The sequence below is a fragment of the Cryptomeria japonica genome, chromosome 3, assembly GCF_030272615.1.
Source record: "Cryptomeria japonica chromosome 3, Sugi_1.0, whole genome shotgun sequence".
Taxonomy (NCBI): Eukaryota; Viridiplantae; Streptophyta; class Pinopsida; order Cupressales; family Cupressaceae; genus Cryptomeria; species Cryptomeria japonica.
Genome location: NC_081407.1, coordinates 692163594 through 692184853, shown reverse-complemented (window position 1 = coordinate 692184853; position 21260 = coordinate 692163594). Strand labels below are relative to the sequence as shown.

Below are 21260 nucleotides of genomic sequence, written 5' to 3'. Positions count from 1 at the left end.
AAAATAGTGAAAGGTAATTGATTGGAGAAGGATTACAAATTATAAAATGGTAAAAATCATAAAGAAATGAGAAATAATTGGAATTAACATATTTTCAGAGAAAACATTTTACAAAAATTTGGACTACGCAAATCACAATTTAGTAAAAACTTTATGGAGATAAGTTGGGATTTTGTTACAAACAATTATGTGATCAACCTGGCCTTTTGTTTTCTCTTCTTTGTGGCGGTTGCAAGGCCTGTTTGTCATATTCTAGGTAATTAAAGGCCACTATTATAAATCTAGATGTATTTTAATAAATAAACTAGATAAACCTAAATAAATGGATATGAATCTATGCTGGAGGCAAGGAGGACATGATGTACATTCTTACATCAGACCAGAGAAACATCACTATTGATCTTGTAATTTCCCTGAACATGGGTCTTGTAGATGACTCGAAATGTTGGAGTAAAAAATACTACATCGAAATAAATGAAATTATGTCTAACTGTGAAAATCTAAAATCTTTAAAGATACTTTCTCTTCACAAGACATTGTTCTTGACAACTTCAAATTGTTTCGATAAACATTTTCTTTCAGATGCATTACTGTGATAAACATAGAACACTTGGCACTTTTGATTCTATTTCAATACTGAGTATTTAAATATTACAGAATTCTTATTTGAAGTTATTGTCTTATAGCAGACTAGATTGTAGCTGGCTAAATGCCTCACAAGGAGACAGTTTTCCAATATCTGATTATAATTTAAAATAGAAGAGTCGAAGAAGAAAGGAATTCCCTGCAGTCATGTCTATTGTGAAACGTTACAACTTTAAGGAAAGTTTACAAGAGACGAAAGTTAATCGCACACTTGTAAACTGTGTTTGTTTGCTTGCATATTTTTATTGCAGATGACTGTAAAAGATAAAATTCAGTTAATTTGCGTAGGTTATCATCAAAGTCCAAGTCGGAAATATGGTTATTTTGTGCAAGATTATAATATATTCCATTAATCAGGAAATCTGCTTGATTTAGTTTGGTTCACCATAGTTTCTGCTGGTTGCGGTTGATTTTGTGCTTGTTTCCAGTGGCACATAACTTCTTTTTGATAAACTTAAATTTACCTTTATCGTTCAAAGCATCTTTTACTGTTGACAAGAATTGCCTGCCCATCCTTTCTGATCAGCTCTAAAGAAGCTATAACAAATGGCATCATGTTCTTGCTGTCTTTGTATCATCTTACCTAAACTAAGGATAAATTTTGGTTGTTGTGATCATGCTAAATGTACCTTCCACTTTATTTATTTATTACTTTCTTCTGCGTTGAAGGGTGCATTACTTGTAAACATTGCTCGAGGAGGCCTCATGGACTATGAGGCAGTCAAAGCTTCTCTTGAATCAGGCCATTTGGGAGGCTTGGGTCTCGATGTTGCATGGTATGAACCATTTGATCCAGCAGACCCAATTTCACAACATCCCAAAGTTTTGATAACACCTCATATTGCAGGAGTTACTGAGCTGTCATATAGAAATATGGCCAAGGTCTCTCTCTCTCTCTCTCTCTCTCCACACACACACCTGTCATGCATGCAAGTAGTCACGTCCATTATTTTGAGAATTTTAAATTTGTTTTATCTTTTAGAGTGAGAATGGATGGACTAAAATAGCCAAAACTGTTAGCTTATGAATTAAGAACATGTTTTGAAGCATGAAATTCATACTAGATTTCATTTACTTCACTTTGATGTTCTTTTAGGTTAACATTTTTCAGGCATTCCTACAGCTCATTTTTTCTTTTTCAATATTCAGCAGTATTCATTTTAATTGGTTTTCCAATGTTAATTATGTTTGAAGAATAAGTATGTGGTGGTGCTTTTTTCAGAATGATTTAAAATTGTATATTCATTACTTCAACTCATCCTACTCTTTAAATTTTTTCAGATTCAATTTATATGTGTAGTTTGTAGTCCACACCATTTGCATGCTAGTTATTAGAATTAGATCAATTTAAAAGGAAAATTTGTGAAGCATGACAATTTATTCTTTACTTAGAAAAGCATGAATGGACTGAGAACCGTCAAATTCAAATAATGTTTATGATATACAGAAAAATTGGTGGTTATATCTTTTGTAAAGCTATATTTGCTAAAATTGGATGTACTTCTGCAATATGACTAGTTTTACAGACCAGTCTTCCTGTCCCTGTTAAAAATTCAAAGAAATCATTGGGAAGATGCACAGAGGTTGGTTATAGAAATTAGGATTCATAGGCATCTAATCATTAAATATGAAATCGAAAGTAAATGAAATGGGGATAAACAGATACCAGCATAATACACATTATTAATGTGGGGAAAACCTTTTGGTAAAAAACTCCACCAAGCATCAACTAACATTGAGGAAACTTACATCTTTCTGTATAAATACAGATACAACAAGAACCTATCCATCAGTATCTTCTTCCCTCCATCCTATAATTGCCTCACATACATATAAAATGCATTCATAGAAAATACCTCATATGCCATTTTGCCTCTTGCATATACTAATGTAAATGCTACATATTCATTATGTGAGTTATGTTTTAAATGTGAATGAATGCGTATAAGATAATCCAAGGGATTGCTGTTTGGGTTACAACCTTTCACCTTATAATCTTTTGGTAATAAAATTAATAAATAATTTAATTATAAAGTTAAACTTTATAAATTCACCCCTAACTTAATATGACAAGTGTCATATTGATGTTTTATAAGGCTAAACCTTATAAGTTAAGAGTCTTATAAATGTTATCTAAGACCACTTACATTAAATGTGGTTCCCTAATAAACATAAAGCTCTAATAGTTGGCATGGAAAAAATCTATTCAATCACTGTAAAAAGGTAATGATGAAGTATTTCTACTGAGTCTGAAGGTTGAGGTGTTGACAATGGTTAAATCAATTTACCTATATTGAAGATCTTTTATAAGTGCCATGGGATGCTTAATGTTGTGACTCTGTTTGATGGTTAGATGCTAATTTATTGCTCTATCCAAGTCCATGATATCCTTTTCATGAAATATTACGGGGATGGGGAAAGTATTGAAACTCCATCCAACTAGAGTGTAAGCAAATCATATGCCACTTGTGGAGAGATTAAATGGAATACATAATAGTGGGGCATTATTAGGAACCAATGCTATAGTGTCAAGGCTTCCTTAGATTAATGAACCATATAGTATCTTAAAAAGGTCATAAATATGGCTGCATTATTGACAGTCTCCAAACGATAACAAATGAGGATGTTGCTAGAAAAGGGCCAAACATTATTGTATTGTCATATATCTAAGGCTCATTTGTGTATACACTCACGAAATGAATCAAATAGACCATTAATCTGACAAAAGCATTTCATAAAAGGTTAGTTAGAGAATACCTTGAATCTATGCCACCAGTGATGTATAATAAATAAGACAGGTTGCTCTCATTGTAAGACAAATTAGAGGTGAAAAATATTGTCAAAACAGTGAATACTCGCGTTTTTTTATCCAAGATGCGGAAATCTTTTATTATTGCATAACAAATGAGAGAAAATAGCAATCATGAGGTGTGAAAAATGATACGCAAAAGAGAGCTATTTTTATATTTAGTTCCTATGGCATCCCTTCTATGTTATTGGTTCATTGGGCAAATTTCTCTGGTTCAGGTCTGGGTTCGGTTCACCCTGGGATCCATCCAAGGTCCCACAAATCATCTGTGGTTTGTTCGGGATGAACTTGGGCGTATTCACAACGAATTTTTGACTTCTAAGCTTGACCAAAAAGCCAAATTTGTTTCCCCAAACTCGAAAACATTGTTTCAAAACAATTAAAATATATCTCTTATTATAAATATAAGATAATGTGTGCCATGAAGCTTTGTGTGGTTCTCAACCCCATTGGGGTTGTTACCCTCAAACCCCCATGAGGGGTGTTGCCCCTCAACCCCATTGGGGGTGCTGCCCCCAAACCCTCACTAAACTCATTTGATTATCCAACTACTCTCCAAGTCCAATTTTGTAAACTACGCTTCCAAGTTTGCTTACAGGTTTTTGTCTACAATATCATCATCAATTTGGTCAATCTTCCTAATATTATTTGATGCTTACTTGTTTTCCTTACCATCAATAAAACAATTTTTTCTTTTAGGGGGATGCCATTGTTAGTGTACAAAGCCTATTATTATGTTTTGATAATATGACTGGTGATGATATTTTTGAAAACCCATATGATGATGCTTAATTAGTGATGGTTGATAGTTGATGCTTGACATTATTATTTTTTAATTTTAATATATAATATATTGTAATAATAATAGATTTATATAATAATAGATTTATATTCGATAATTTACAAAGGAGGCGAAGGCTCCTTAAATAGAAAATACAAGACAAATGAGAACAGAAACACGAAAGAAACATTCTAAAATGACACTAACTACAAAAAGTAAATTACCTAAACGACTAAAGTAAATGACCATTAAAATACAATTGTTGGCGTTAGATTGCTGACATATGAATAATACTTTGTTATGTTAGTTTAATAAATGGCAATGTAATGTTCCTGTAGGGGTTAGTTGGTAGTTGCCGACGTTGGTATCTCCGCCAACCATTGGGTAGTATATATATGTGATATTGTCTCGGGAACAAGATGGTTGTTGTTGTATCCAGTTTACATGTGGAAATAAAAGCTATATCTTTTTGCCATAATTGTTCTATGAATGATATATGTTGTTAGTGTTCATGTACTTGTTACATTCTGTTTACTTCGGGTAATCTGAGAACTCACACCGTAGGGAGTAAACATTTTGGCGTCGTTGTCGATACAAACTCGAAGATCAATATGGTGGCATGCGATAGGCACATATAATGGGCCGACCAATTGAACAACAATTGCTAGTAATTGAAAGTGATACACAAGAGGAAGTGACTCAGGCAGAAGTACGGGAGGATCAATTGATGGAAGATTTGGTAGACTTGTGGGAGGTTTCAGTCATCCAGTACGTGCAGAGGGAAGCTCAGGAGAGATCTGTCCTTGAAGGCACGATGCTTGGCGAACTCATAGTGAATACTGTTGTCTTCAATCTTCTTGGAAGTCTTTCGAGGCTGTTGGCATAGAATTTGTCGAACTACAAGACCGAAGGGAGAAAAGCAACCGTGAACGTCGTTAGCAACAAATATTGCAACAGTATGAAGAATGGAACCGTAGGGAAGAGGAAGAGAAGGATACGAGTAGATGTTGTACCCCTGGTAGTTAATGCCCCTATGATCGAACAAAGACCGACGATGTACTAGAACCACCTGAGAGGTAGGGGAGAGGGATCAGTATGGAGATCTCTCCGTGCAAGAGAGAAAATTGGGTGGAGACGGAGGTTATAGGAACTTGCTAAAGGCTCAGAGAGTTCGGAGAGAAGAAGAGTCGGAGTGTGAGTTGAAGCTGTAGTTGAGAGAGGTAGAAACCATGTACGTGGAACCATTTGGTAGAGGTTGTTAGGAACCTACCACTTCTAGACATAGCAGAGGAAGATCTCGCCGAGTAGGCCACACACTTGACGTGGAGTGAAGAGTTTGGAACCAAGTTCGAGAACAACCTGTCCAAACACTTCGAACGTGACGAAGAGGAAGCATGGAACCTCGAAGTCGAGGTTGCCGAGATTTTTGAAACCAACCTGTACCGAATCGAAAATTTGTCCTTGGTGGAGCAGTCAAGAATAGGAGGGTCTGAGCCAAAGACTCTGGGAAGAAGAAACAAAGGTGACCAAGGTACAGAAAACGCAGAAGGTGGATGTGTAGAGAGTTCGCGCATGGCCAAGAGTGCAAGAGAGGCCCCGAAACATGGAGAGCAGGACAGTCCAATCTGATTGAACGCACATGGTACCTTCTAGGTGACACACAGTACCTTCCAAGCAAGGACAATGTTGCAAAAATAGAATAACCTTGAGAGGCAGTAACTTCCTAATTTCTCGGGAGATGGATCGGAGGACCTTGTATAGCATTGTAAAACATTTATAACGATATGGGAGGCAAATGACCTAGATGATTGGGATTACTGGCTTAAGGCATTTTTTGCCACCCTACGGGGGATTGCCATTAATTGGTACATAGACCTCGACGCTAAGAGCAAGGCAAGATGGACTGATCTAAAGAAGGTGTTTGAGGAGTTCAAACTCTTGAGGGATGACAACGAGATAGTGGCCGAAATCTACAATACCAAGCAAGGGAAAAGTGAGAGTGTATGTGCTTACGATTGAAGGTTGAAAGATTTGTTGAACAAGACGGAACACCAACCGGCTGATGGGTTGAAAGACTTGTTGAAGCGTACAACCGGGCGATGGATATCGAGAGTGAAAGTAAGACATCCAAAGGAAAGAAAAGGATGAGCGATGATGATAATACGGGAAGTTGCGATGGAAAGTCTAAAACTGTATAGGCTCTTCAAAAAGACATGCTGTGGATGATGAAGGAATTGAAGGCGGAAAAGGAGAGTGCCAATGAGAGAAAGGAAGTATGGTGTACCAATTGCAAGGTAGAGGGTCATACCAAGGGAACTTGCTTGAAAAATTCATTCAGCGACATTTGCCAGGTACTGGGCCATTCCACCAAGGAATGCCCGTACAACTTGAAAGTGAGGAGCACACAAGTGCTCTTCACACAAGGGGAATAGGCTACCTCGCCAACCACACCACCCAAACCACCAACAAACTTGGTTGCCTCACTAGGTGGATACTGTAACAACCGACGAGGGAACAACCAATCTAACAACACGTCGATAATCAAAATCCAGTACGTTGTGAAGGGGAGACCCATGATACAGTGTCAAAAGTGCAACAAGTGGGGTCACTTCACTTGGGAAATGAATGCTAGAGTGGTAAGTATAATGGGAGTTTGTAGTGCAAGTGGTGTGGATTGGGAAACCATGAGGATGCGGATTGCTTGAAGCAAAAAGGAGTGAACATGCTAGATATCAAAGAGCCAGGTGAGGAAGTACTAGCAATCAATAGGCTCCAAACAAAAAAAGCCCTATACCCTGATCCGCGTATGAAGAAGGAAAGTCTCTGAGAGGCAAAGGTGGATGTTGAATGTGCGATGGTGGGAGAAGAGTCTCACATGAAGCCACTGACACCCCACTACGGGCGGAGTCCAAACAAACCATAATGCTCCAGATGTTGCAAGTCACCATACCTGTACGAGTGGATGACCTTCTACAAACTATGCCACAACTGAAGGTAGCTCTCAACAATGTAGTCGAGGTTGAACGAGTTAGCCAAGAACAATGCAGACCAGCAACAAAATCACTTGACGACCTAGCTACTGATCACCTGCTACTCATAGTAGGGGCTGGAAGGAAGCCAGTGGTGGTAGAAATGGAAATTATGGGACGAAAGTTGACGGATACCATCGTCGACGGAGGCTCCGGAGTGAATGTATTTCTTGAAGAAACCTAGAAGGGCCTCAACAAGCCAACACTCTAGCTGCCAAGCTTCCAACTGGTAGGTGCCGACCAACACGACATCAAACTTATCGGGATGCTCATGGCACAAAAGGTCTTTATTGGCACTCAGTCCTTCCTCCTGGACTTCATGGTCATCCCATTGGAAAAGAAGGCATATGATGCCCTCCTTGGAAGGGGTTGGCTGATCGCTGCCAATGCAAATCACAATTGTAAGAAGAACACACTCTCCATCGAAAGTGAAGGGTGGAAGTACGTCATTGATTTGAAGAATAAGGCCATGAGTGAAGAGTTGGCATCCTCCGACTCGGACTCTGATGACTCTCATGACTGTGAATGGGGTTTTGAGGATGGGAAGAGGAAGATGGAACCCAATGATGAAGGGGTATTGGAACTAGAAGGCTGCTCGGAGGATGAAACCAACTCTCTGAACAGATTGTTTCATTGGCAGATGGAGGACTATGAGGTCTTCCACCCGGGATGTAACATGTTGGAAATCAGGGAGATCAAAGAGGTTGGCGAAGGTACAGATAGAGTTGTCCTTCCCCTGAAATATGGAGAATACTGGGAGGGAGTGGTATGGGTGGATGACACGCTAGCCCACCGGTTCAAAAGAGACAAATCAATAAAATATGAGGAACTGAGGACTTTCCAGATGCTCACCTTTTCCAAATAGTGGCACTGCCACCATGGTATGAGAACATCGGAGAGTATCTATCGACCTACATATTCTTGAGGGATATGCCACCTAGTGAGAGAAGGAAGTTGGCACTCAAGAGCAGACCTTTCCAGTTGATAAATGGGCTGTACAAAATGGGACTTGACCAAGTCCTATGAAGGTGTGTGATGAAGGAAGAAATTCCAAGGTTGCTGAAGGAATCTCATGAGGGGTTGGTTGGAGGACACTTGGGATCCGATGCCATGGCACAAAAGGTACTATTGGCAGGATTGTGGTGGCCGACTCTACATATTAATGCTCGAGAGTGGGTATTGGGATGTGACACCTGTCAAAGGGCGGGTAAGCCATTGAAGAGGGACTTCATGCCCCTGTTTCCATCACAACCACAAGAATTATTTGAAAGATGGGGTCTGGACTTCGTAGGGCCACTGAAGGCAAGCAATATGCATCGGTGCCGATACATTGTCGTGGTGACAAAGTACCTCACGAAATGGGCGGTGGTAAGAGCTCTACCAGACAACACTATCATTAGCACGATAAGGTTTCTGTACGAGCAGATAGTGACATGATTCGACATCCCTATACAAATCACAACTGATCGGGGGGTGCACTTTGTAAACCATGTGATCCGTTCAATGACGAGAGAGTTTAAGATCTTCCATAACTTGCCAAGCCCGTACTACCCTCGAGCAAATGGGCAGGCTGAATCAACAAAGTCTTGGTGTTGATAATATACAAGTCCTGTGGAGTAGAACAAGAAGACTAGGAGGAGAGGCTTTTGGCGGTACTCTGGGCATACCGTATAACCTACAAGGTGACAACGGGGCATAACCCATTCTAGCTTATGTAGGAATAGGGAACAGTAGTCCTGATAGAATACACCATACCTAGCCTAAGGATGGCAGTGGAAAACCGTCTCGAGGAGGCGGAGAGCTTGCAGGAGCGACTCATAAACTTGACAAAATTGGATGAGCGGCAGGTATTGGCACAATGGCTGATGGAGGTTGCCTAGCACTGAAGGAAATTATGGAACGATCTCCGATGGATTAATTTCCGACTAGGATAGTTGGTCCTCAAGTATAATGGCTGTAACAAACTAAAGCTTGGGAAGTTTCGAATCCATTGGTTGGGACCCTACAAAGTAAGGGTAGTTGGCCAGAATGGCTCTGTGAAGTTGTCAACCTTGGATGCTAATCTAATAAGAGACCTTGTGAACGGATCGAAGCTAAAGATACACAAGCAAAGAGAAAATGTTGTGATTGGAATTAATATGCTGGGCTATGCAACTTGTAGTGACTGGACAATCGGGAGGAATGAGGTGCTCTAAGAAGACCCGGTGGTTCAAGAGCAACCTTACCGACCAGATGAAAATTGGGCTGATCCAGTTACCTTCCTGGAGGAAAGATTGGTGCCAAAACATGTTGAGGGTATTGCAGTACCAGCCTTGTGGGTGAATTACAATGGGCGTTGGATGCAAAAGGCTCCATATGAAGGGACTCGCCAAGGGTAAATGGCCTATGAGACCGATGAAGACGCTGAGGCACGATGAAAGGAAGAGGAGTCAATCGATTTGGAGGAGGAAATTGACTTGGAGGAGTGCAATAAAACCTTGGGCCCATGCTTAAAGATGATTATAAAAGCCGATGATATGTTCATTGTCGAGAGGGATGGACATGATGAAGAATTGATCAAATGGTGTGTAGCAAATGGGAAGGAGCCCCCACCCCTACCGGTCTCAAACTCACTCTGGAAGGTGATACCTAATCCAGTAGAACCTCCGAAGGTTTATGGAGAAGAAGTGACGTGGTACTAGCAGTATGGAAGTCGGTACGTGATGGAAGGTACAAGGGTGTAGGACCGGCACCCCTACTTGATAAAATTTTCGATCTAGAATACCTTGGTACCTGTTGTGAGAATGAGTGCTACAAAAAGCCCCCGAGGACATGCTGGTGGAGGTACTCGTTTGAGATAAAGATAAGACCGCAGGGAGGACCGTACAGAACAAAACGGGAGATAGAGGCTAATAATGTAGAAGGGCCAAACAAAAAGCAAAGGAGGGAAGATAGCAAGTTGGCAAAACCATAAAGGGCGACAAAACAACTTGCAAAGAAAATTAACGCAAATTGACAAAAACAATTGTAGGGATAGAAGTGGCGGTACACACAAAAGCACGTTAAAAAATCACTAGGAAGGAATTAAAATCTGGAAGTTACCGCAGAGTGCTAAAGGTATGGAAAATCACATTTAAATACTCCTGTAGAGGTAAAGTGTGGAAAAAAAAATTTCTAAGTAAAATATTTGTTAGAAGAAATAAAGAAGGTTATAAACATTAAAAGGAGGGGGTTAGATGTTATTAAAAAATTAAAACAAATGGAAATATTATCAAAACTTGTCGCGAGTCAGGCGAGTTTCTCGAGTTGGCGAGTCGAGTGAAGCTCGGCGAGTTTTGGTAGATCGTGACTCGGATTTGGCGAGTTTTTCGCATAACTCGCATGACTCGTGAGTCAGGCGAGTTATGGACAAACTCACTGAGTCTGAACTCCAGGACTCATGCCGCTGCAGGTCATGTTTTGACTTGCAAAAAATAAAATAAATAAGGTTTTTGACATGTTTTTTTTTGTATTTCTTTTTCATTTAACCCTTAAAGGTCTTCTAATTGCTAGTTGTGAGAAGAGAGTAAAAGTGAGATCACTCTAGCGGAGATCGATCTAGAGTCTGAGTGGATCACTGAGTCTACCGATCCCGTCTTCACTGAGGAGGACCATGAGTGGGTTGACGAGGCAGACAGAGAGGTTGAGGCTGTGGCTATGGCAGAGGAGGAGAATAGAGCACAATCCGACACAGGCACAACTGATTTTGATCATTGTGGCACCTCACAGGCGGAGACTATGGCTACTCAGTTATCCAGGACCTACCTTAGACGCCTTTGTAGGAGGCAGACAAACTACTCTGAGACTGAGGCTGAGGATGAGCTAGAGCCTGAGACATGGACTTGTTTTTGTTTATAGTTACATATATGTTTGGGAACATTTGATGTCATGGATTTTTTATACATTTGACAACATTTATAACTCTATATATCTATGTTTTCTATCTCCTTCAGCTACAATTTACATTTCTACGCATGTGATGGATGTATGTTTATGTATGTGATCAAATTGGCTTCTATTTGATGATGTTATAGTGTCTTTAAGCTTTATTCAATAATGGGTGCATGAAACAAGTTTTAAATCGTTAAAAATCTCTAAATTTCAAGGGTTTTTTTATTTTGTCGAGTCATTGCCAAGTCACGAGTCGAGTCGGCCTTGCCGAGTCCGAGTATGGGAGCTTTGATTAAACAAAATAAAAAGAAAAATATATTATAAAAAGCTCATGAGTTATATGCTCCTAACCCTAACCTTGCAAGCAAAAGATTGTAATGAATTGTTCCACCTTGCCATTCAAAGTCATTCACGCAGTGGGGAAAGGTGAAGTAAGACATTAGAGCAAGAATGACTTTCATTTGGAAGGATTTCGCAGTAGGAGGAAATTGTACGGAAATCATTGGTTGGAAGTCATCTGTACGACTTACAAAATTTAGACAAGGCTAAAGGAAACCTAGACGTGTACGGATTAGCTTCTATATGAAAGTTGTAGAATCATGAGGGATCAAAGGGACATTTGTACGCTGTATAGAGTACACAAAAGAAATCATTTTACTCCATACGAAATTCAAAAATCGTCGTACAGCCATATGCCACAGGAAGAGAAGCAACCCATACGAAGACCTTCCCATACGATCAGAAGGAAAAAAATGGGGGGAGTCCATACAATTTTGAAGAAGGCTTTTCGTATAGATTTAAATTCCTGTATGGCCAACGAAGATACAGGCTCTTATACGGTCAAGTAGGAAGAAGATTTTCTGAAGAATCAATTCTGTACGGTGAAATAGAAAGTGACTTGTAGAAAAGAATTTTGTACAAACAAGAAATCCCTACACAAGATATCTGTACGTCTAAGTGGAGGGAGAAATCCGTACGAGCTGATGTGAGAATTTGTATGGTAGACAAAAAACATACCAAGGAGTTGTGGAAAACTCTGTATGGAAGAGGCACAATTGTACGACAAAAAGACACCAAAATACGGAGAGGAGATAAAGCCCGACGTCGAAGAGAAGAAAATCATAGTATACAAAGAAGAAGAAATCGTATTAACAAGTAGAGGTTGGGACGGCAACGAAATTAGCATGGTAAAGACAAGTTTGGGCAACCCCAACCAGGCTAAGAAAGGGGACTGTTATAATAACGGTCATAACGATTAGGCCAGCAATAAAATTGGCAAGTGCCAACCTCTCATGCAGAGAGCCATGGCAACCAAAGAAAGAGAAGCCAGTAGCAATGGCACCAGGAAGGTGAAGGTGCAGCACAACGAGAGGGTGACAGTGGAGAATTTGACATTTGAGAGTGTGTAATTGGCATTGGGTGTCGTACTTGGTGGGATGAAAACCTGCCAGACTACCCTCTAAAAAACTCCCTCAGAAGAGCAGAAGTGGATCACGCCATACAAAAGATGGTATTTAATGTGAAGGAATTTGAGCCCGTTCTTTGGACCATTGTAGCCGGATATGACTCCCATTCCAGTAGGTTTATAGTGCAATACTAGGGCTCCACCATCTCAGTGTCATTCAAACGAGCAGAATTCCAACGGGTGGCAAAACCAGGCAGGAAAATGAAGGAGAGGAAGGAGTGGCTGCTGAAGTTAGTATGCCGTAGTGACCTGAGGGCGGTAGAGTAGAATAGCTTGTGGGCCAGCAACAACAACCAAAGGTTGAAAAGAGCTTTCATTAGCAATCCTGACTAGCGATGCCTCATGGATTTGGTGAAGAGTCAACTCACAAGACCCAACAGGGCTTCGGATATGGTAGTCTGGATGATAGGGTTGATTAACGACAAGGTGTACAATTGGGTGCAACTACTTTCAGATAGAATCTAGGACTTCATATCTCTACAACACAAGACCTTTTATATGTGCCATCATGCAGTTGGCCTGTTCCTCGAAGCCATTAGAACACAAGTACCACTGGAGAGAGGGGGCAAGTTTTAGCCACAAAGTAGAGTAGAGCCAACCAAGCCACCAATGTACTACTGGGTACACTGGGACACTCGCGTTTGGAGGGAGTGACCATGTCCAACCGGCAAGGAAGAGGCAAAGGCAAGAGAGTGAGCCAAGTGTAGAGGAGGATACTTAGAGGAGAGAGAAGAGGAAGAGGACACAAAAGACTTAGAGAGTGGAAGTGGCGATGGCTTCAGATTGGCACCCCACGACACTGACTCAAGGGAGGATGTAGAGGAAGTGAAGGGGCCACAATCCGAAGGAGGGGAAGAAGAGCAGTTGGCCATGGCGGCAACAACAGTAGAGGGGGAAGTACCGACACCGAGGGGAACAACACCTACCCCTACGACAGCGAGGATTACTGAGAGGATTAAGTTTACAGCAGCAAAGTTACCCCCTACAACACATTTGGTATTGGCTAAATCACTTCAGATAGCCACACCTCTCAAAGAGGTCACTCTTGTAGGCGTTTTGTTCAAACAGAGGGGACTCGTGGCACTCGCACAAGTAAGACATCATGTTGTCTTTTCTGCAGAAGGTTACACTTGCATTGGAGGCTTTAGTTCAAGAGAATACCCCTACGCCTGAGGGAGTGGTACGAGAGAATACGCCTATGATTGAGGGAGTGGTATGGGTGAATGTCCCTATGGCCGAGGGAGTGGTACAAGAGAATATCCCTATGGCTAAAGGAGCAGTGGAGGAGGTTGCAGTGTAGGAGAGGTACCAACAAAAGATGTGGATGCCTCTTTGGATAGCTGGCTAGGCAGATTTGTTGTGGCAGTAAACGCACCCCCACCCCCTTCACCACGTACAGTTGTGAGTGGTCACTTTGGGAAAGATTGGCAACAAGAAGGGGAAGAGGTGGTCGCTAAGGTAGAGCAACATGGCAGCATGGAGGAGAGTTAGAAGGATAACACGATCATAGACATTGAGGATGAAAGCATCCAAGTAGGAGAAATGGGGACGATTGGTGTCGAGTTTGGGAGATAGGAGACAGACCATGCAAACAACAACATTAGGGTGTCGAAACCTGACCCATAGGATGCATTGGAGTCCATCCATAGATTCTTGGCCGAGTTAGATGGTTTGACCGATGTTACTCGAGGGATTGCGAACCTAGCCAGACAAGTGGATGTGGGCTTGATACCTGAGGCGAAGAAACTCCTCACCTTCATGAAGGGTGGATGCCAGGAGGAGTTTGCACAACACTTTACAAAGCACGACTGGCCAATTGTAGAGACTAAGGAAATGGTGGAGAGTTGGCAACAGATGCATACAATCGAGGGATCGGGACGACTTGGGCCTACGCTGTAGGGCATGGAGAGCTCCTTTAGGGAGACTTTTTATCAGATGCGTAGGGCCAAGGCCAAGGCCGAGCAAGAGGCTACCATGGAAGAGGTCACGAGCGTCAAGAAGGAGTTGGCCCTTCAGGCCAAACTCACAACAACCTTGCAAAAATTGCGAGCTACTCTAGAGGAGGAGTTGCAGCAACAGAAGACACTTATAGCCGGGCAAAGTGCCAGGGTGGGAGAGTTGGAGGATCGTCTGACCGACTGTACTCATGAGACAGTTGGAGCAGAAGGAGAAAGACATGATGGAGGCAGTTTATATGGTGAAGACAGCTCAAGAGTGCTAGCTTGTTGTCAGTGAGACCTGTGGCTTTGCATGGAGCAACTACAACACCTTTAACAACAACTTCCAGCGTCCACTACTCTAGGGACGTCCTCTCACCCTCCTTGTTCTTCTTGAAACTTGTTTACCACATACGGGTAAACGATTAAATGATTATTCCCGACAACAAAACTCTCCTCGGATTTGCTTTGTCTTTCCTGCTGAGTGGACTTGCCTTTGCCTTTGTCCTTGGCAGTAAACTCTTATTCCACACTGGTCGTGTCATTGCTGTTACCAAACTGTTGTCTGCACCTGGCTTGTTGCAAGAGCTTATTGCACAACTCATCAAACTTCAGGTCAACATTAGTAGATATAATGTGGAGAGTTTCGATGAAGTGGTCGTAGGATCGTGGTAAGCTTTTCAACGTGATGACCACCATATCCTCTTCTTCCATCTTGTGACCGATGGCCTCCAGTTGATCGTGAATGTCTTTGATCTTCATAAGATGATCTTGCAAAGACATCTTATCGTCCATCATGATTGAGAATAGCATCTTCTTAAGGAAGAAAGCTTTGACTTTCATTGACGTCTTGTGCAGATCCTTCAAGGGACTCCAGATCTCTTTAGCAGTCTTGCCTGACGACACATCTGGAAGCATCTCATTGATGGTTGATAACTTCAGCAACATAACTGCTTCTCGATTACGCTCATCAAACTTGTCCTGGTCTTTGCTTGTCATTGTGGGACGAGCAGTCTTACCCAAAACAATCTTTTTCAGGCACTGATACTCGAAAATTGAGAGCATCTTGTGCTTCTCGGTATTGTAGTTCTCGCCATTGAAGTGCTGATTAATTTCCAACATGATGTTGGTCAATGACACCAATTCTCCCGCTTTCCAATGCACAAAAAATGAGGGCAAAAAATAGCACAAACGCTGACTGTTGAAAATCTAATTTTTTTGGTAAAAATCAGTCAAAACCCATGTGGCATAGATCCCAAAGCGCTGATTGTAGAAAATAATACCTCTAATTTTTAGAAACATCGTTTTGTAGTTTGTTATCTATGGAGCCTTTCATCTCCATTGTAAATATCAATTTACCATTTCATATATATCATGAAATTCAAGAACATTGTGATATTTTTTATTTTTATGGTGTTTTGGTTTATTATACAATATATGATGCTATCTATGGTTTTTTGAACTTAATTACTAATGCAAATATGTATGTGTTTCTGATTTTTATATGTTTTTATGTGGATGAGCCAAAAACAAAGGCAGCCCCAATTAGTTTTTCTGACCGAACCCACGAACTGAACATGAACCTGAATACCAGAACTAGTAAATTAGCATTCCTTCTACAAGGTCATCTTTGGAGCTGTCAATTAGTTTGCTGTTCAAATGGCATCATGTTTGTAAACCCTTATTGGATTAGTCAACTGTTATCATTTCTTGATAGTCAAGCTAGCCATCTTTAGGTGGTTTCTTTATGATATGATATTTTCCTGATTATAGATTAAGGCTTGCAGTCAATGAGTAGCATAATGCACATGCCTCCTTGTTAGAATACTGTTGTTCTGTTTTCTTGGACTCTAACGTTGCTCTCCTCTTTTGGAAGCCTTGCTGTCCTCAATGAATCTGGAATCATGTGTCCATCCAATGGTTGGTAATGCAGCTTCTTCAATTGATTTGTTTGTCTATTACATGAAATGCACTTTTATATAATGATATGATCATAGTAGCAAAATTTGTCTAAAATAAATCAGCAAACCAAAAGATCATGTTTTTCTCAGTTAAGTGGGAAAAAATAGGGAACCCAGAAACTTTAGAAAAATTCAGACAAAAAAGAAAAATCTACTTTTTTTTACATTTGAAGGAAATTTAATTGCAGAGAGCTAGAGATTGTGAAAGGAAATGAAATTTTACACCATGAAAGAATATGTTTATTTTTTCATTACTTTTCAGATCACTGATATATTGGACACTGCATGTTGGAAATGTTGTAGTCATATTATTGTAATTGATGTCAAGAAGAAATGTCACATTGCTGTCATTGATGTCAAAGGAAAGATTTGATGACAGAGGAAATCTTTATAGGCCGAAGGCCATAAATCGCACCTTCAAAAAGACAAGAAAGTTGGTTGAATTCATGTATAAAGTTCCTATGCAAAATTGCCAATGTCATTCAAGATATGGAGCATTGAAATCTAAGTCTTTGTTTATTGGTGAAGTCAAAATAAAAAAAAAGTTATATGGCCAGCCTATTCAAGGATAGCCACAATTGTAATTGGCGCATAAAAGAAGATTTAAATATTCCCAAATTGGGTTGACCTCACCTCACATTGGTGCATATGAAAGAGGCAAGTATAAATATGTGTTAATTGCCATATTAAGATCTTATCAACTAGATTTGTACCCTTGCTGAGTTACCATCACAGCAAACTAGTGAAACATGAAAACACTCCTGGGCGTGTGGGTTGCTTGTTGGAGTGAATCTCCAGAGTAGGCTGGTTCCTCTTGGTACTCATCTAAACTACTGCTGCTTGCTGAGGAAAAGGATAAAGGATAACTTGAAATGCAAAACTAAAACTACTACGGTGATGCACTAAACGATTGTTACTAAAACCTATATTGTTGTTCTCACACAGTTTACCCGACAATTAAGTTGATTTCAATCACAACTTAGGATTTTGACATATTTATGTATCAGTATTTCACGGGCAGGTTTGGTACATTCATGATTATAAAAGGAAATGACTTATTTTAACAACTAACACTCTTTTGAACGAGCAACACAACCTATGACCTGCATAATACATCTACTTTCTGCTTGAAGGTACTGAGAAATGAGACATAACACAAAGAGTTATATATATATATCATTGCATAAGTTACATCAATCATTCATTTTGTACAAAAAAAAACACTCCATTGTAGGAAAAATGCTTATGCTTTATTGATGAAAGAGGTGTATACAGCAAGAATAGACCTTAGAATGCTTTAATCTTCTCCAAATGAGTTACAATGCTGCTGTTTAACCAAAAGAACTTCATTTTCAGTTACAATGGACAGTAGAAAAACAACAAAAGAACCTATTTTTTGAGTTGCAATACAATATTTTTGCTGAAAGAACTCTTACAAGTTACAATGCTTGGCAGAAAATTGCAAGAACTGCCTGGAAAATGAATTCTAAGAGTCACTATATTGTGTTCCCTCAAGTGGGAAAGAAACTATGGTGTAGACTACAAGGTAATTGAATGTATTCCACATACTTGAGTTGACTGATTCATTTCCACCTAATCATTTGAGAACTGTCTCTCCCTTTTGACTCCACAAAAACCTCAAAGTGGCATAGGAGATGCTGTTTAATCTTGTTCAAACTCACTCCTCGATGCTTGGAACTGCTCCTAAATATTTGTAACTGCTGTCTCCATTCTTCTTGATAGGTGGATGACGGATCAAGATGCTTGCAAGAAGTTGAAACTGCTCATAAATTCCCCATATTGGCATCAACCTTTATAGTTGCCCCCTTTGACTGTCTTTGCGAGTGTCACTTTCTCATGCTTATCTTGTCTCTGATACCTCTGTCACTGTAACATCCTTCTAGGATTTCAAGAGATAGGCTTCTAGGAAAACACTGTCATTAACGATACTGTCAATTGTTGACTGTCCATGGATTGATTTCACTTTGCACTTAGTAGATCTTGGACTGACAAACTCTTAAACTTGTTTTCACTGTGTTTGCATATGGCGACTGCCACTGTAATCTTGAAATCTGCCATTAGAAAATGTACATGCTCAGTTTCTTTTATGACTGCAGACTTACCTTAGTCCATATCTTTCTCACATAATGAAACTTGACTGCAGATTTCCTTTGAATCTTTGCATATGAACCAATGACTCCTGTACTGTCAGATACTGTACACTCACATTCTTCAATGAAATTGTCCTCTCTTCTTGGAGTGACAGTCCTAATACATATAGGCCTTCAAGACTGTCAATGTTGAACATTATCACTGCTCACTTGTACTTGTGAACGTGGTTTTCACTTGTTCCCTTTGAACTCTGTCATGGTTAATCTTTACTTGCTATGTCATGGGGTTTTCATGAATGAGAAAACCTGAGTGAGGAGCACTTCATTTCCATACATTTCCATACTATAATCATGCATTCTCAATTAATGATCCTTATCTTCTTATGAGAGTGCTTTTCACGTTATCACTGTGGTATTTAGTGATCATTGTATTGTTCATCATGGCCATAGACTATTTTCCTTTAAACCTTCACTCACTCACATATCACTGTCATCCATCATGCTTAGGTCTGATTTGCTGTACTTTATCTTCATGATTATTTGGCTTATGAATTTCATGGGGAATGCAAACAAACTGTCATCCTTTGCTTGTGTGTCCACTGTCACTAAACACTGTCCATTAATATATCTTGACACTATACCTTGCAAGAACTGACCTGCAACTTTTAAGGACTGACCTTGTTTCATTTCATACTCAAAATTGTCATGCTACTGTGATGCTTGTTTCCTTTTGCTCTTAGAATCAGTCCTTATATCCAATGCCATGCTATTTCTCCCTCAAGATTTCATATGTGTTTTCATGGTTTTGAGATGACTTACATCTACGTTTGATAACCTTGATAGGTAAAACCTTTGATAATATTTTGCACAACAGTATCTCTTTCTACTATTTTGATTATTCATACAGTCAAAGACTCAAAACTATATTATGCATGCAAGGTAAGCTATGATCTAAATTCCTTAAACCCCACAAGTATCAAACCCTATGAAACATATCTTTGAAGAAATTCCCTGATCATGAAAACTTCATTAGAGGATTGCATGGAGAAAATAAACTTCAGGGTTGCATTCATCCTTATCTTCATACTTGCTATGTCTATTTAAATTGGTACAGTGCATGAATGATACCCTCCACCATCTATTCTCACATATGTAATCCTTTTGGAGATTAAAAATTTTTAGAAACCCTTGTCTGTCTCTTTTCTGTTTAACCATAAACTTTTGAGATCAACTTGCTCTATGATCCTTTCTTTACACCACAAACTCTTTCCTCTTGTTCAGATCGTTGTCTGTTGAGCTCTTCATGATTTGGAGTGACTGCATTCTAACCCTTGGGATCACTGTCATCACTTCATGACTTCTAGTTCCTCTGTCATCTACTCACTGTACCATTAGTTCTCCTTGAAGATATTGTCTATTCTTTTGTTATGCATGCCTTCATCTTCACTGCCACTTAGAGTGTAGAAGCCTTTTACATCATGTGGCTGTCTATAGTACTGTGTATGCAACAAAGAGCTCTCTTTTCTGTTTAGTGAACAGCCCTTTAACTTTTCTCTTTTACTTAAGCTCTTTCTTGACTGCTCTTCTTGGCTCTTATTGTGACTGTGTTTTCCTTCGTGTTATACTATTTCTAAGAACAAGTCAATCTGCCCTTTTGCTTCTACAATGAGGCTGTGTTTCCACGGAGTTCATATTGGTGAGCGAACCCAAAGAAGAATGCATTAACATCAGGCTCAATACACTATCTTGTATGCTAATGGCTGCTTCATGATTGCTCTGTACAGATCTTCTACAGCAATAGAGAGATACATTTTGCCACAATTCAACTTTTCTCATAGGTACCAAACTTTGCTGTATTTTCCTTGGGAACAAATCCTCAAGGTTTTGAAACCCTTATCTTTCTTTCCCTCAATCTTTGTTCTCGTATGAGGTATGTTGCAAAGATTTCTTCAAAATCAACCCCTTTGCAATATACCTCATACGAGAACATGAAAAAAAAAAACAATCTTCAGCTCCAATTTTGATTTTTCACCATGCCTCTTGGACGTGTGAAGTTTGAAACTTTTCAGGATTCTCTCACTAGTACTTTCAAACAATGATGTAATAATAGGAGAATGATGGAATATTCAATCATTATCTTCCATCCATATTATTTTTTCTAATTTTTTATTGTTTGTTAGTGTTTTTTAGGATAGTTGTTTTCAATTTCTTTTAGTTTTTGTTTTTTGTTTTTTGTGAGTGCTTGTTAATACACAAGATTTATCATATTTTCCATTATAAATACATAGTTCAATACAATCAATTTAAGATTTGTTCACTGATATGTTCATTATAGCCATGCTTTTTTAAGATGCTATATCCTTTTCCTTTGTGACTAGCCAGCATAAATGAAGAAACATATTGTTCATAGTGATGAATAGTTTTGAATCCATGAGAAGTAACACCTTCACTAAAATGAGTGCCTTTTTGAGAATTTGAAGGTAATGTCTTGTAAATTAGGATCTATAGAAAAAGGTGAAGAAGCTTGGCTTCCATTTCTTTTGTTTGTCTTTTTATAAGACTTCACAACTCAAAATCTAGGGAGTGCCAAACATCCTTTGGATTAATATGATG

At 39.6% G+C, this 21260-nt stretch overlaps 1 protein-coding gene across 2 annotated transcripts in view; it reads left to right on the top strand.

The window, feature by feature from the left end:
* Positions 1-21260, top strand: part of LOC131078355 (uncharacterized) — a 125184-nt gene that overhangs the window by 88217 nt on the left and 15707 nt on the right. For both annotated transcript variants that reach the window (XM_058016027.2, XM_058016028.2), the window contains exon 8: positions 1315-1527. In XM_058016027.2, the coding sequence (XP_057872010.1) occupies positions 1315-1527 (213 nt within the window). The remainder of the gene's footprint in view (positions 1-1314; positions 1528-21260) is intronic.